The sequence below is a fragment of the Tupaia chinensis genome, unplaced genomic scaffold (assembly GCF_000334495.1).
Source record: "Tupaia chinensis unplaced genomic scaffold, TupChi_1.0 Scaffold000240_1, whole genome shotgun sequence".
NCBI classification, from domain to species: Eukaryota; Metazoa; Chordata; class Mammalia; order Scandentia; family Tupaiidae; genus Tupaia; species Tupaia belangeri.
Window position 1 is genome coordinate 2039107 of NW_006159718.1, and position 14197 is coordinate 2053303.

The 14197-nt window shown below is 54.5% G+C and overlaps 1 protein-coding gene across 1 annotated transcript in view; it reads right to left on the reverse strand.

Moving 5' to 3' along the window:
- Positions 1-14197, reverse strand: part of GRID1 (glutamate ionotropic receptor delta type subunit 1) — a 318654-nt gene that overhangs the window by 249213 nt on the left and 55244 nt on the right. Inside the window, exon 6 of the mRNA XM_027771955.1 lies at positions 12967-13137. Within this exon, the coding sequence (XP_027627756.1) occupies positions 12967-13137 (171 nt within the window). The remainder of the gene's footprint in view (positions 1-12966; positions 13138-14197) is intronic.

Sequence of the window (14197 nt, forward strand, 5' to 3'; positions counted from 1 at the left end):
AAAAAGAAAGAGAGAAAGAGAGAAAGAGAGAAAGAGAGAAAGAGAGAAAGAGAGAAAGAGAGAAAGAGAGAAAGAGAGAAAGAGAGAAAGAAAGAAAGAAAGAAAGAAAGAAAGACGAACCGGCCCGCGTGAGCTGGACATGGTAAGGAAGGGCAGAGGAGGGGAAGGTGGACAGCTCAAGGCAGGATTCGTAGGGCGAGGAAGGACACAGAATTTGCAGACAGGATGGTGTAAAGAGCAGGGCCAGTCAGGGCGGCGTCTGCCAGGTTTTCCATCCATAAAGATTTAAGGCCTCCTGGGCCTTCCAGTGTCACCCGCTGTAACGTCCTGAGAGCAGCCAGACTCCCCATGCAGAGGGGCGCTCCAGGCCAGCAAAACGTCCTTCCCAACAGGCGATGCACAGGTGCTGGGCCGCGGCTGGCCACCCCTGGGTTAGGGGAACTGAGAACAGCTCAGATGGCGGGTAAAGGGAGCAGGAGAGGCAGGCAGGCTGCAGGGGCGGCAGGGTTGGGGCCCGGCAGAGACCCATGGAGAGTGCTGAGGAATAAAACTGGAGGTGGCCTGAGGGAGAAGGATGCCATTACTGGGTCTAAGCACAGAAAGCCGGCAACGGGCCTGGGCCTCAGAGAGACCACTCTGGTCGCCGGGCAGCCCTGGGGAAATGGCAGAAGAGTGGCCAGTGACCGCGTGGAAGGTGGGGGTCAGTGGCCAAGATTGATTCCAGCGCCTGCAGTGCCATGGTGTGGCTGCCGGGGCAGTGCGGGATTTGCAGCTGCAAGCATATGAGCGCCCCTCTGTGGCTTAGCCGACTGCCACGGCTGGGCCACGGCCCCACCTCAGAGCTCTGCAGAAGCTGGTCTACGAGTGAAGCAGGTCGCTATGGGGCCACTGCACCTGCAGAACAGGGCAGGACAACGCACAGCTCTGGCCATCTCAGAGACCTGGGGCTTGAGCAGGGAGCCAGTGTCACCCTCACTGAGCTCAGGTGGAGCCCTCTGCAGAGAGCAGCCCTGCCCTCAGATGCTACCCGCGCAGGACGACGTTCCCCGAGGAGGCACTGGGCATCAGCGCGAGAGGGGAGGCAGCGGGGGGTCCGACGGGGCAGCAACGTCCACCCCGGTCAGGTTGGTGGCCCCTTGCTGATAACTGTTGCACAGACAACTGACTGCCAAAGTGGGTCAAGGAGACCATTCTCTGAACAACTAAGCAGCAAGTAGTCTGCTAAAAATATTTCAGAAAAACAAAATCGCCAGAGAGAAATAGGAGGCTATGTCAGCCTCAAGGGCTCCTGGGAAGATCAAACAGATCCACGAGAAGAACCCCTCTTGCTCCCAGCTTACCTCCCACCCCTCCCCAATATGTCCCCACACCCCAAAACCTCCGCACCTTGGTCTTCATGCTTTCCTCACATGTCTTAGCCTGGGGGCCCAGAAGCAGAGCCCGCACAAGAACGGGGTACCAGGAGCCCTCCTCTGCAGCTGAGGCTGAGTGGGGGGAGCCCAGGGAACATCACCACCCTCTGCACCAGCTGTCCACGGGGCGCTGGAGGGTGCCACTTGGAACCCTGGAGCCACAGCAGGCCCTGGTTTGGATCCCAGCTCGGCCTGAACACAGCGGGCGTGCCCACAGGCACCCATGATCCCAGCAGGCTGGAAGGCCTGGGGCGAGGAGCTGCTGTGGAGAGACCCCATCAAAAGTCTGTCCCTCTCTCTGTCTCTCATTAAACAAACAAAGCTCTGAAAGCCCCCGCTGGATCACACCTGCCCAGCAGCTCCTGCCAGCCCGCGAGGGCCACTTCCATCACGGCGCCCCCAGGCAGACCTGCCCTTTCCCGTGCACGGGACACTGCTGTGGAGCCTGGCTACCTGCCATCGCCCTGTGCTTTGCCGTGACCACTGCAGGCCACACAGCTGGTCTTGTCCCACTGCAGTATGAGAAGTGGGTGGAGGACGGACGGACCCGGCAGAGGGGCAGGAGTTTGCCCAGATGACTGGCCACTGCTGACAAAAACGGGTCTCAGGCCAAGGGCAGGCAGCATGTCAGTGCCAGGCCGATCCCGGCAGGGGCCTGCAGCACACAGATGCTCACTGGGCGGCAGAGAGGAGCACTCCCCCAGCATAGCATGCCCCTGTCCCATGGGGAGTGCCATGACAAAATCCATCCCTGGCCCATCAAGGCCAGGAGAGCATTTCTTCAACGAGCAAAACTGACTCCCTCCCTGCTCCCGCCAGCTCCCAGCCTCAGGAACACCATTCTGACATGTCTCCTCCCCTCTGGAATGCAAACCCGCAAGAGATGCCTGTTATAAGAAAACGAAAGCCACTTAGTGTCATCTTGGGTTTTTGTTGTGTTTTTCCCCACAAGGATAACTTGAGGCTGAGAGTCCTTGATCATGTGAAGATGTCTCTTCCCAAGACATGGTTGCGGCCACCCACTCGAAGCTGATGCCAGTTAGCTGACTGGGTCCTTTGACCCACACCCCACACACATGCACACATGCCAGGACAGAGCCCACGGCTCTCCTCAGCTCTGCCCATCCAGCCCAGCGAATTTCCCTTTTCTCCACTAGCTCTTCTATTCATAATGAATTAAGGTACTCGACAACTGTATGAACGCAGAAAGGCCCACGATGAAGAGGGAAGGCAGGACGTGACTCAGAAAGGCCAGTGGAAGCCCTGGCCCTCCCACAGCTGTCTGCTTGGAAGAGGGAGCATATTCCAGTTCAAAGGAGCCAGCTGGGCCATCGCTCTTTTATAGGCATAGATAGGCCTTCCCACTGCCCCCATATCACCCTAGGTGCACCCTCTTCCATGAGGTACACACACATATACGTGTGTACACACACGCACATTCCATGCTGTAAATTCATAAATATGCTTACTTCACCAAATTTTGAGCTTTTGAAGTGCTAGCTCTGAATCAAGCAGCAGCCAAGGCACATGGATGGTGTTTAATGCATCCCTGATGGACAATTGCATGGGGGATACATGTATGTGTGGATGGAAGGATGGATGGGTGGATGTAGGAATGGATGGATGAGCAGGGGTGGGTTCGTAGTGGGTAGATGGATGAGCTGGGGTGGGTTTGTAGTGGGTAGATGGATGAAGGGGGTTATGAGTGGGTAAATGGATGTGTGGATAGATGGATGGATGTGTGGATGGATGTGTGGATGGATGAATGAGCCAGGTGGGTTCTGAGTGGGTGAGTGGCTGAATGGATAGGTGGATGAGTGGATGGATGGATGGATGGATGGATGGATGGATGGATGGATGGATGGAGGAGTAGGTTAATGGATGGATGGGTACATGGAAGGTTGGAGAGATAGATGAGCAAGGGGTAGATTTTTGAGTGGATGGATGGATGGATGGATAGGTGGATGGATTGATGGATGAATGGAAGGATGGTGGAGGGATGGGTGAGTGAGGGATTGGCTTTTGAGTGGATGGATGGATAGATAGGTAGATGGATGGATGGTAGAGAGATGGATAGATGTGTGGATGGATGAGCTGGGAGTGGGTTTGTGAGTGGATGGGTGGGTGGATGAATGGATGGGTGGGATGGGTGAGAGGATGGATGAATGGAAAGATGCATAGGTGGGTGGATGGTGGATGGGTCAGTGGATGGAGGGATGGATGTGTGGATGGATCAATGAACCAGTGGGGAGGGGGTTGTAAGTGAATGAGTGGGTAGGTGGATGGATGGGTGGATGTGTGGCTGGATGGATGAGTGGTGGGGTGTGTTTGTAAGTAGAGAGATGGGTGGACAGATGGTGGGTGGATAGGTGGGTAAGTAGATGGGAAGTAGATGTACAGGTGTGTGGTGTGAGAAAGGGTAGATGGGTGGGTGGATGGATGGGTGGTTGTGTGGGTGGATGGCCAGGCGCATGGATGGGTGGATAGGTGTTTATGAGTGGGGTAAGTGGATGGATGGATAGATGGATGGGTGGATGGGTGGGCATATGAGTGGTTGGATAGAGGGGTCTCCTATTAAACAGGTACACACTAATTGTGTTTCACAAAAAGAGAAAGTATAAAGAACAGATGACAAGAAAAGAAATGCACTTCTTCAACTTTGATTGGGAAAAGCTTCTTCTCTTCAAAGAGCACTCTGCTTCTCATTTATAACCTCCTCAAAATTTCTCCTTAATCTTCTAGTAGAGCTATTTCCATCTAGGTCCATACTTCTGCCTGCCCCCTTGGTATGCTGCCTCAGTATTTCTCCCAGGCTTGATCAGAAGCAAGCATTCCAAGACTGACTGTGAATCCACCAGCTGCTCTCCCACTGCGGCATCCCCACTCAGGCCATCTACTTTGTGTAAAGTGACTCAGGCTGACGGTTCCCTACTGGGGATGCAGAGGGCGGGAATGTCCTGCCCTCACAGTCTCGTTGTCCAGAGGAGGGACTTTTTAGGGAGACCAAGAGCAGAAGTAGAAAGGCTGCCTAGGCTTGGGAACTTCTCCTGATCCTGGAAAAGTTAAGAGAAGCCATCCCTCAGGGCAGGTGGGTGGACTGCAGTGTCAGGATGTGGATGTGCCAAGCCCTGAGCTGGGATATCTGGAAGGAGAACGGCTTCTAGCTGCATGAACAGCACTTGCCATTAGCCATGAGGGCCAACAGTTCAGGCTATAGCTATGGGCCACAGGAGCAGAGGGGAGCCTGACTGAAGGAGTCCTTGCCTCCTCCCTCCCTCATGCCTCAGGCAAGGCACAGCACAGAGTTCGCCAGCAAAGGGGAGTCACACTGAGCAGACATCACATCGTCTCTGTTTAAGCCCTCTTCCCCATGCACGCAGGAGCCAGGGCTCTGGTTCCCATGGGGCACTGCAGCACAGAGTGCCAGGAGCCAACCAAGCATTCTGGTGAGGGGAACTGTGAGAAGCAAAAGAGAGGTCGAGGTGTCGATGTCAAGGACATGGCAGAGGAGAGACCTGGCTGCAAAGCAGAAGACCTGGAACCAGGTCAGAGACTCTAGAAGAGTGAAGTCAGAGGCGGACAGGGCCAGAGCCATGAGAAGGGCCAAGGATTCTCCGAGAGCCTGCCCACTCTATTCAAGTGGGAGGAAAGCTGGACGGGGCTGGCTAGCTCACTTAGCCGCCCTAGGGACATATGCCAAGCTCCTCTCGCACTTGGTATGCTGTCGTTCGACTCTCATGCTACTGCGTGTGCAGCTTAGGCAGGTCATAGCCCTCAGGAACGAGCTTGGCCTGTCAGGACCACAGCCCTGAAGGATCTGTCACAGGCTGCCTTTGAGGGGAAAGTCACTTCTCTGACCTGGGTCGCTCCATAAAAAGTTCCAAGACAGGAAGCCCATGAGGGTGTGTCCAGGGAGGTGGGGATGCTGCTCCATCTCTGCTCTGGGTCTCTGAGGTGGAGGCCTGGGCCCCCATGGTATAGGCCAGACATCTGCACTGCAGGGCTGGCTCAGCCACAGAAGCGTCTGGCAGAGCAGATCCTACAGGGAGATCACCCAGGTGTGACGGGAGGTGGCAGGGCGGGCAGAATGTGGCTGGAACAAGGGTCTGCTGTGGCCAGCGCCCACGGAAGGCACCGTGCTGTACTCCACACTCAATCATCCCCCCGGGCTCAGTGCTCCGGCGTGGGGAAACCCACGGAAGGCACCGTGCTCTGTACTCCACACTCAATCATTCCCCCGGGCTCAGTGCTCCGGCGTGGGGAAGCCTCACAACACCGTTACCTCCTGCGGCGGCGTGACTCAGACACCCTTGTTTCTCCTTAGGGAGACAGTGGCCACTGGTTACCTCATGTCCTGGACTCAGGCCTCACTTCCACACTGTGCCAGGGTCAGAACTCTGGGGTATACATCTGCCACCTCATGTCTCTGAGGGCAAAGCCTGGGGGCTGCCTCCTCTCCAGTCCATCTCCTGACACTTCTCGCCTCTCACCCCTCAAGTTGGTCACCTTGGACTCCACTCCTCTTCCCCACGGCTTCTGGGCCTTCGCATCACCATTCTCCCTTATCAAGACACACCACAAGGGACCAGCAGTTAGCATAATGGCTATGTAGCTGGACTCCCACGCAGTCGACCGCGGTTTGCGTCCCGGACCCGGTGGCTTAAAACTCATGCCTGGTGCGTATGCATGCGTGCGTACCCAAGATCCCGAGAGGAGAATGGAGGAGAAGGGATTGCAGTGTGGCCATCCCCCCTGGGGGGTGATTTCTCGCTTTCTATCTCTCTGTCTCTCTCTGTCTGTCTGGCGAGCGCACGCGCCCTACAGTGAAAATCTCTCCAAAAAAGAAAAAGACACACCACAAAATGGAGGTAAGAGTTCTCAATGTTGAAGGGTTTATGAGAATTAAAAATGGAATATTTGTAAAATGTCCAACATTAGACCTGAAATGTAATGAGTGCTTAAATGCGTGTACAGTTAATGCAGCATGAAAGGATCATTTAAAAAGGAACAGCAAGAGTGCAGCTCCACAGCCTAGCGGTTAAGGGAGCGGATCCCATTTGGCCAACCGCTATTTGAATTCCAGCTCTGGCAGATTGAAAAACATGCCAGGCATGTGTGCACATGTGCCCCAAGGCCCAGTGGGATGGAGATACGAAGGGAAAGGGGTTGCGGTGAGACTATACCCCAGGGGGATGTTTTTTCCCCTCAACATCCCTCTCTGTCTGGTGATCACAGGCGTCCCCCCGCAAAAAAGGGAAAAGAAGAAAAAAAGAAAAAGAAAACAGGTAAAGACATGGCAGCATAAGTGCAGAGGCTGCCTCTCCGCAGAGGAGGGGCAGAGGCGGGCAGAGGCCATGCTGGGCCGGGTGCAGGCGCTCTGCGTGGAGCACTGTGTGTGGAGCTGGCCCGCCCTGGGCCGAGTACAAGGCGATGCACTGCCACGAGATGGGAGGACCCTGGCGAGGCGTGGACCCCAGCATCAGCTACCCACATAGAAAGGGGGTCCTCAGAAAGGAAACGGGAAAGGTGGGACACATCTTTGGGAGGCCGGAGAGAGATTGTGCCCTAGAGCGTGCTGGGGCTTGCAGCTCTTGGGACGTCGCGTAGATACCCTTGGCTGCTGGGCAACTAAAGACCAGTCACCCGGAGTCACCTGAGGACCACGGGTGGAGAAGTAGGCTTTCTGTAAGAGTTCGCACCAGAATTCCCATCATAACAGTAACTACATTTTATTTAGAAAAATACCTTGTCAGCAGGAGTAAAGGCTACCAGCAAGATTGCTAAATTGATCGTCATAAAAAAATCAGGATAATTCACTTTAAAGTCAAGACTTGGAGAGAAAATAGAGGAGGAGAGGGAAGTCAGAAAGATGGAGAAGGGATGGTGCTCCAGGCCAGGGAAGCAGCCGCAGGAGCCGGCTTCTCCAGTGTGTGTGTGGGGATGTCAGGGGTCTCTGCTCCACTAGCCCCCGACCACGTTACCTGTCTCTGAGGTGCAGGAGCTGGCTTCTCCAGTGTGTGTGTGGGGACGCCGGGGGTCTCTGCTCCACTAGCCCCCGACCACGTTACCTGTCTCTGAGGTGCAGGAGCTGGCTTCTCCAGTGTGTGGCAAGGGCACCAGGGGGTCTATGCTCCACCAGTCCCCGAACATGTTACCCGTCTCCAACCGCAGGTGCTGGCTTCTCCAGTGTGTGTGTGTGGGGAAGGAGGCCATGGGGGGGGGGTCTCTGCTCCACCAGCCCCCGAACACATTACCCCATCTCTGAGTTGCAGGAGCTGGCTCGGGCAGCACAGGTTGCTATAGCAAAATGCCATAGACCACACGGCTTGCAGACAGCAGGCATTTGTCTATCCCGGTTCTGGAGGCTGAAGTCCAAGGTCAGGGAGCTGGCAGGTCCAGTGTCTGACGCGGGCCCACACTCCACTCACAGACGACGCCTTCTCACTTCCTCACATGGCGAAAGGGGTAAACAGCTCCTTCTGAAGATGCCAACCCTATTCAGGAGGGCTCTACCCCGATAACCTCCTCTCCTCCCTAAGGTCCTACCTCCCAATACTGTTCATCACGTTGGAGATTAGGTTTCAGTATACGAATCTGGGGGCAAACACTCAGACGATAGCAGATACCTTTTGTGGGTGGCGATATGCCATCCTCTCGAAATCAGAAACGCGCTAATTTTCCACCCAGGCGAGCACAGAGCCGAGCAGAGGCAGCCCTGTCGGAAGCCCAGATGCTCTGGTCACTTGCAATGTTCAGAAGCAGGGTTAGGACCAAAAGATAATAAAAATATAAACCACTCATGAAATCCACTGAGCTCCTAAGGGGTGCTGTGCTCCAAGCCTATCCAAATGTCCCCTCAGACGAGAGGTCCGGCCCTCAGACAGGAGGGTGTGCCCGCCAGAGCCAGGCCAGCCTCCTTCCTGACACCCAGCACGTGTCTTTCCCATGGCAAAGTGAGACTCTGGTTAGGCCTCCTTAGGGTGCCCAGCCCTATCTTCGTAATGCTGAAGGGAGCTGCTGTGTGTTCACATCAAGGTAGAAATCCTAACTGAAGGTAAAGGAAGGTGACCCTGGGTCAGAGCCACGCGGCCCAGACCGCTACCCTCTCCACCAAAGCTGGAAGTGTGGGAAGTATTTTATTAAGAGGTTGCATTTCCTCCTGGCTTCTAAAGAACCTGCTTTTCTCACCCCCTGTCACGAATAAGCAGAGTGGACTGCTCAGGGAGACACACAGGGACAAGCAGCAGGAACTGACCTCTGACCAGATCCCGACAGGCGCTGGCTGGCTGCAGAGTCAGCCCTGCAGCCGGCAGAGGAGGCAGCTGGGAGGACAGGCTGATGCCAGACGTCAAGTGCGAAGACGCCATCCCCAGACAAGGCCTCTCGACTAGCCTGCTGCCAGCCCACCTGTCCTGAAAGAGGGTACCACAGCCAGACCTCAGCAGGGAGCGGATGCAGTAGGAGACAGCACTGAGCCTGAGGGGAGTGTGGAGAGGGGGGGTCACACATCCACAGTTCTCTGGGCTCCAGTGCACACATGGCCACCTGCGGACAGCACAGCAGCCAGCTGCACCGAGAAGACCACCCGCACGGTCATCTGACACAGCTTCCAGCCCCGCCTCTGTCCAGCACCGCGGGCCGGGTCCTTAGCACCAGGAAACCCTTGACGGTAACAGGAAGTCCTGGCAGCTGGAGTAAGGAGCCTCGCTGACGCTCCGGAGGAAAGGCTTCTCCTGACAGCTCAACAAAACCTTGCGGCCAGGAAAGAGGACAGAAAGCCCGGAAGAAATCGGGATGAGTGGAGGAGTGCAGACAGAAACACTTCAATGGATTGAACGTGGGCGGGGGGTGATTCCATCAAGCCATTCGACAATTTGCAAATGCACCAAGAAGAGAAATTGCACCCCAAGGGAACATTTTATAATAATATCACATTAGCCCACGGCATGATTCAGGGACCAGGCTCCACAGTGACCAGACACACGGCTTCTCCCATTCGCCGCCACCCTTTGCAAACACATTTGAATGTAAATGGGATGGCGACAGCATGATAGGTCTGTCACTTCAACCGCAGCCCTGAAGTCGCAGGCCAGCGCAGTTTCCGAGACAGAGCAGGTCACATATTCTTCTCGGAGCAAGGCTGCCCATGACATCCTCGCAAAATCTCAGGGCTCTGAGCTACCGATTACCACTTTTATTACTGGCCAAGTCAGACAAGCCCTAAGATAATTTGTCAAGAGAACGAGGATGAGAAACGCCCAGGGAAGACACTGCTTTGCAGGGAAAATAAACCGCAGGGCTGCTTGTCAGCGGGGCAGAGCTCCGGAGCCACAGAAGCCACTTTTTTAGGTGTTTTTCTTCTGAGGGGCTTTCTTTCTACCAGATAGAGGCCAAATTGATTTTCTGTAATAGTGCTTGGCCGACTTTGGAGCAGAGAAAGCCTTGACCACAGGCCTAATAGAAAGAGATAGAGTTCGAGGCCAGCTCGGCGGAGAAGTCGAGAGATGGATGGTCTTGCAGAGTTCGCTGCTCCTGCTGGTCCTCACAGAAACTTCTAAATCGGAGCCATCTCCCCAAGAGCAGTCGCCTGAGAGAGGAACTACAGATGGACTGGAAAGCTCCATTTCCAAAGAATGTTCATTAATTTCATCAAGACAAAGGTAATAATCCATGACATAAATGTTTTTTTTTCCCCTGGAGTTAGTTGTTCTAAACATGCTAGAGTCTCCTCGATAAATCTCACAGCTAGAGGCTAGTAGAAATTAGTTTGCCTTCTACACTGCCATTAAGAAAGAGAGAAGTGGTAATAGCTACAGAGAAAACTCGAAGGGAACGGCTTGTAAATGAGATGAATCTACAAGCTGCCCAAGTGCTGGTTGGGCAGGACGAGTAAATAGATCTCCATTTCCATCCCTTCCATCATATTCCCTGCGCAAGGAAGCAGATGCCATAAATAGATGCAGGGATTCCTTTAATAAATTGTTTATATGTGTAAGTCGCGCATGTGCATGTATGCATGTGTGTATGTATATGAAGAGGTGTCTAGAGACTGTTTAACGTTAAGACCTGCCTTCGTAACAGTCCCCTCGCAAGCCCTTATTGAAAGTCTTCAGTAAGTGGGGTCCCATAGGAAAGCTAAGTGTGTCTGACACACATGTTCTCCCCTCTCCCGAGCAAGGCGGCTGTGGTCGCGCACCCCCTATGTGATGCGAGCAGTGAGTGGGGCCCAAAGCTCATGATGAGGAGCCGGACAGATGGCAAATGCTCTCCCTCCTGCAGTGGTGCTTGGAAAAACAATGCCCAGGAAACTAGGTAGACTGTATCACACCAGACAAGAACAAAAGGGCTCGGCTGTGTTCACCTTTCCATGGAAGCCCTGGACACGCCTGGCCACCTCCTCAGTCATGCTGATGCTGTGAACAGCGTCGCCCTGTATTCGATGCTTTCTATATGTTCTCTCATTTAATTTTCATTACGAATCTAGAGGTCAGATGATTTCTAATTCTCAATTTACAGAGGAGGAAACTGAGGTGCGGAATGACAATAAATAAATGCCACGCTTTCTTTAGTGCTTGAGTCTCAGCGGGAACAGAGAGGTAGGGTGTCCCGGGGTTCCTAGGTCTGATGGCAACTCCTCACACGTGAATGTCGGGCCACCCACCTCAGGGCTGTGCTTCCGTTCATCCTCGCAATGGTGCACATTGTCCAGGGTGCCCTCGGCTGGACTGTCGACACCCCTAGTCTCCCTTTCTCACTCACGCTCCAGGGGACGACTCTCTGCACCCAGAGTGTTTGTTATGCCCACGTGCACCTTCTGGGCTACTGCAGAAGGAATAACCACGATACCTTCCTGCCTTCACATGTCTGTGCAGGGGACAGCAGCCCCAACTTTGTTCTTTAAGTAGAATGAGTGAAGACAGACCAGCAAGACCTGGAGAAATGGGCCACCCAATACGAGGCAGGGCAAGGGTGAGGACGGGGTGTTCTGAGAGAGAACCTGCAGAGACCTTCCAGGAAGTGAGACTGTTACAGGCTCTGGCCCCACAGAGACCGGCTGTCTAACTCCACGTCCACACACAAGGACACTGGGAGGAGGAAGCAGAGGGCCCATGAGAGGGACTTGCTTGGCCCTTGCCACCTCTTCCAAACCCCAGGAAGGAGAAAGATAGAACAGGCCAACAGCATCAAAAAATATAAAATCTCACATCAAGGGTCTCTCACTCTGACCCACATGCCCAGGTATCTCAAGTCTGTGGGGCCTGTGTAGGCCTTGCTTCATCCCTTGGCCATGTTGAGAAGACCCCAGGAATTCTGATGGGCTCTCTGAGGCATGCCCACCAGAATAGTGGGGGTTACTCCAGCTAAACTAGGGGTCTGCTGTGTTTCCCCATCAACTGAGGATGTCCACTCCATCGGAGGCCTGACCTTCCTCTCCCAAATATCGGATATGGAGTCAGTGCTTCGGCACACTGCTCATGTTCACAGCCCTCTCAAGATGCCAAGAAGCCTCCTCCCCAAAACGCGTGGCACCTGGGATAGAGAAACCAAAATGTGCTGGGCAGAGCCGCTACTCGGGGCTCAGGGGCAGATGGAGCCCTGCCCTGGCTTCCACTGCCCGCGCCTAGCTGGGTGGAGAAGGGGGCTGCTCCAGGGCTGAGCGGTGAGCCTTCCACTGCCCGCACCTAGCTGGGTGGAGAAGGGGGCTGCTCCAGGGCTGAGCGGTGAGCCTATCATGTGCACAAAGTTCTGGGCCTTTCCAGATACCCACCTCGGAGATGTTTCCTTCTCTAATGAGCACCAGTGTGCATTTTCTTATGCACAACATCCCTGAGAGAAAGCTGGATTTGGAGCTGCCCACCACACTCTCCACACTCCTCCCTTGTCGCTCCCAAACATCCCAAAAGAAACCACCTCTCACAACAGGCCCAGAATGGCCCATCCCAGCCTGAAGCCACAGCTACTGCAGACAGCTCATGCTCTGGGGGAACGGACAGAGGGCTGATCGTGAACACTTCCTTCCTCTGGCTGTTGGGCAGGAGCAGGCCTGGCATGGTCCCGCTGTCCTACCTCTCCCTGCTTATCTGGGAGCCCAGCACTGTCCTGTTGGAGCTGAGCCTGAGCACTCGGCCTGGGTCCCAGGCGGCCCCACGTTGTTCAGCAAGAGACGCGCCTGTATCTGACTCCCTACCAGAAAGAGCTGAAACAGGCTCAAAGTAATGACTTCCCAAAGGAAGACTCCATCCCTAGCTCTGCCTGTCGAACCAGTCCCCACCGAACAGCCTTCACAGAGGCTGAGGCAGGAATCTCTTTACCCCTAAGCATGTAACTTTTAAATACCAGAGGCCCCCAGCGAGCTAATACACCAACCACAGGCATAATTGCCTGCTAATGCTGCTCAGAGGCACTGCCCAGTCGATTGGTTTCCATTTCAGCAAATGTAAGAGTTCTTGTAATTAAAGTCAGTGGGCAACAGCGCTGAGCCCAAGCCCAGGGGGTGTCTCCTGCAGCGGGTAAGCATGTGGGCGGAGGCGGCACAGGGGGCCCGAGCACTGACCTGCAGCATCTGGAGATAGCCTTCCTGGGGGTCGCAGAGCAGGGAGGAGATGCGGTGGTTGTTCCTCATGCATTTCTGGTTGTCCTTGGCAGATGGGAAGATTTGCCGAACCACAGTCATCCTGCCAAGGGCACTGTGGACCAGATCCAAGATCTCCGGGTCGCTGATTTCCTGGGAAAATAATCAGACCCTGCTTATAACGACTCGGGGACTGTCTCTGCAAGGTCTATCAGAAGGTGTCTAGGCCAACCGCCTGATGGGCTAGTGCCAAGAGGTTCAGGGACCGGGCCAGGTCGTAGAGTGCATGAGCTGCTGTGTACAAATAATGCTTGCTCTCGCTTAGGTGCGGACGGGATTAGTCAACATTTTCCCTGAAGGCCAGGAAAAGCTGTCTAAGTCTAATTGAGGGATATGCTGGTTTCCGCCGGGTCAAGATTTTAGGAAGCAATGTCTTCAACTGTCACAGTGGGCATCAGCGAACTGTACAAGCTACGTGTCCACCCGAGGGAACAGGGAAAGCAGGGCATCTCTGACACAGCTGATCTAAAAGAAATGCGCTTCTCTTAGTCCTTAATAACTACACCGGCTTTGTAAAAAAAGTATTTGCATACAAGTTTTAAAGCACGTCCACTCATTCACTCACTTTCCTTTCATTCGCTCATTTCATGCATTTTGAGGTCTGTTCTGTACCAGGCGCTGTGGATGCAGATGTGTCAAAGCAGGCTTGGCCCCGCTGTGGATCCCACCGTCCTTGGATGAAACGTGCCGACTATTCCAGAGGCTGAGGGAACCCACGTAGTTTGCATGTTAGGCCGTGTACTATGCTCTATCCACACGTGAGCTCATTTAGTGCTCATTCCAACCCTAGCAATTCTATGAGGTAGGCATCATCGTCCCATTTGAAATGAGCACCCTCAAGCACAGAGATACTTAGGGAGCAGGTTGCCAGGAGCTCTTTCTAAGACAAGAGACTTTGACGAGGAATCAGTGCTTAGGCTGAACCTAGAGGATGAAATTGTTAGGCAAAGGGCCGGTACATGTGGGTGGGGGGATGGGAGTGGGGGTGCTGAGGAGCTGGTGATGCTGCAGAAGATGGGGTGGCAGACAGCACCCTGTTCCTCGAGAGGCAGCAGCGTGTGTAAAGTCCCACGGGCTGCACCGACCTGGGGAGGGGCCTTTGGCCCTCTGCAGGGCGTGCTTGTAGGGGCAGAAGGGAGGTCAGAGGCAGGGC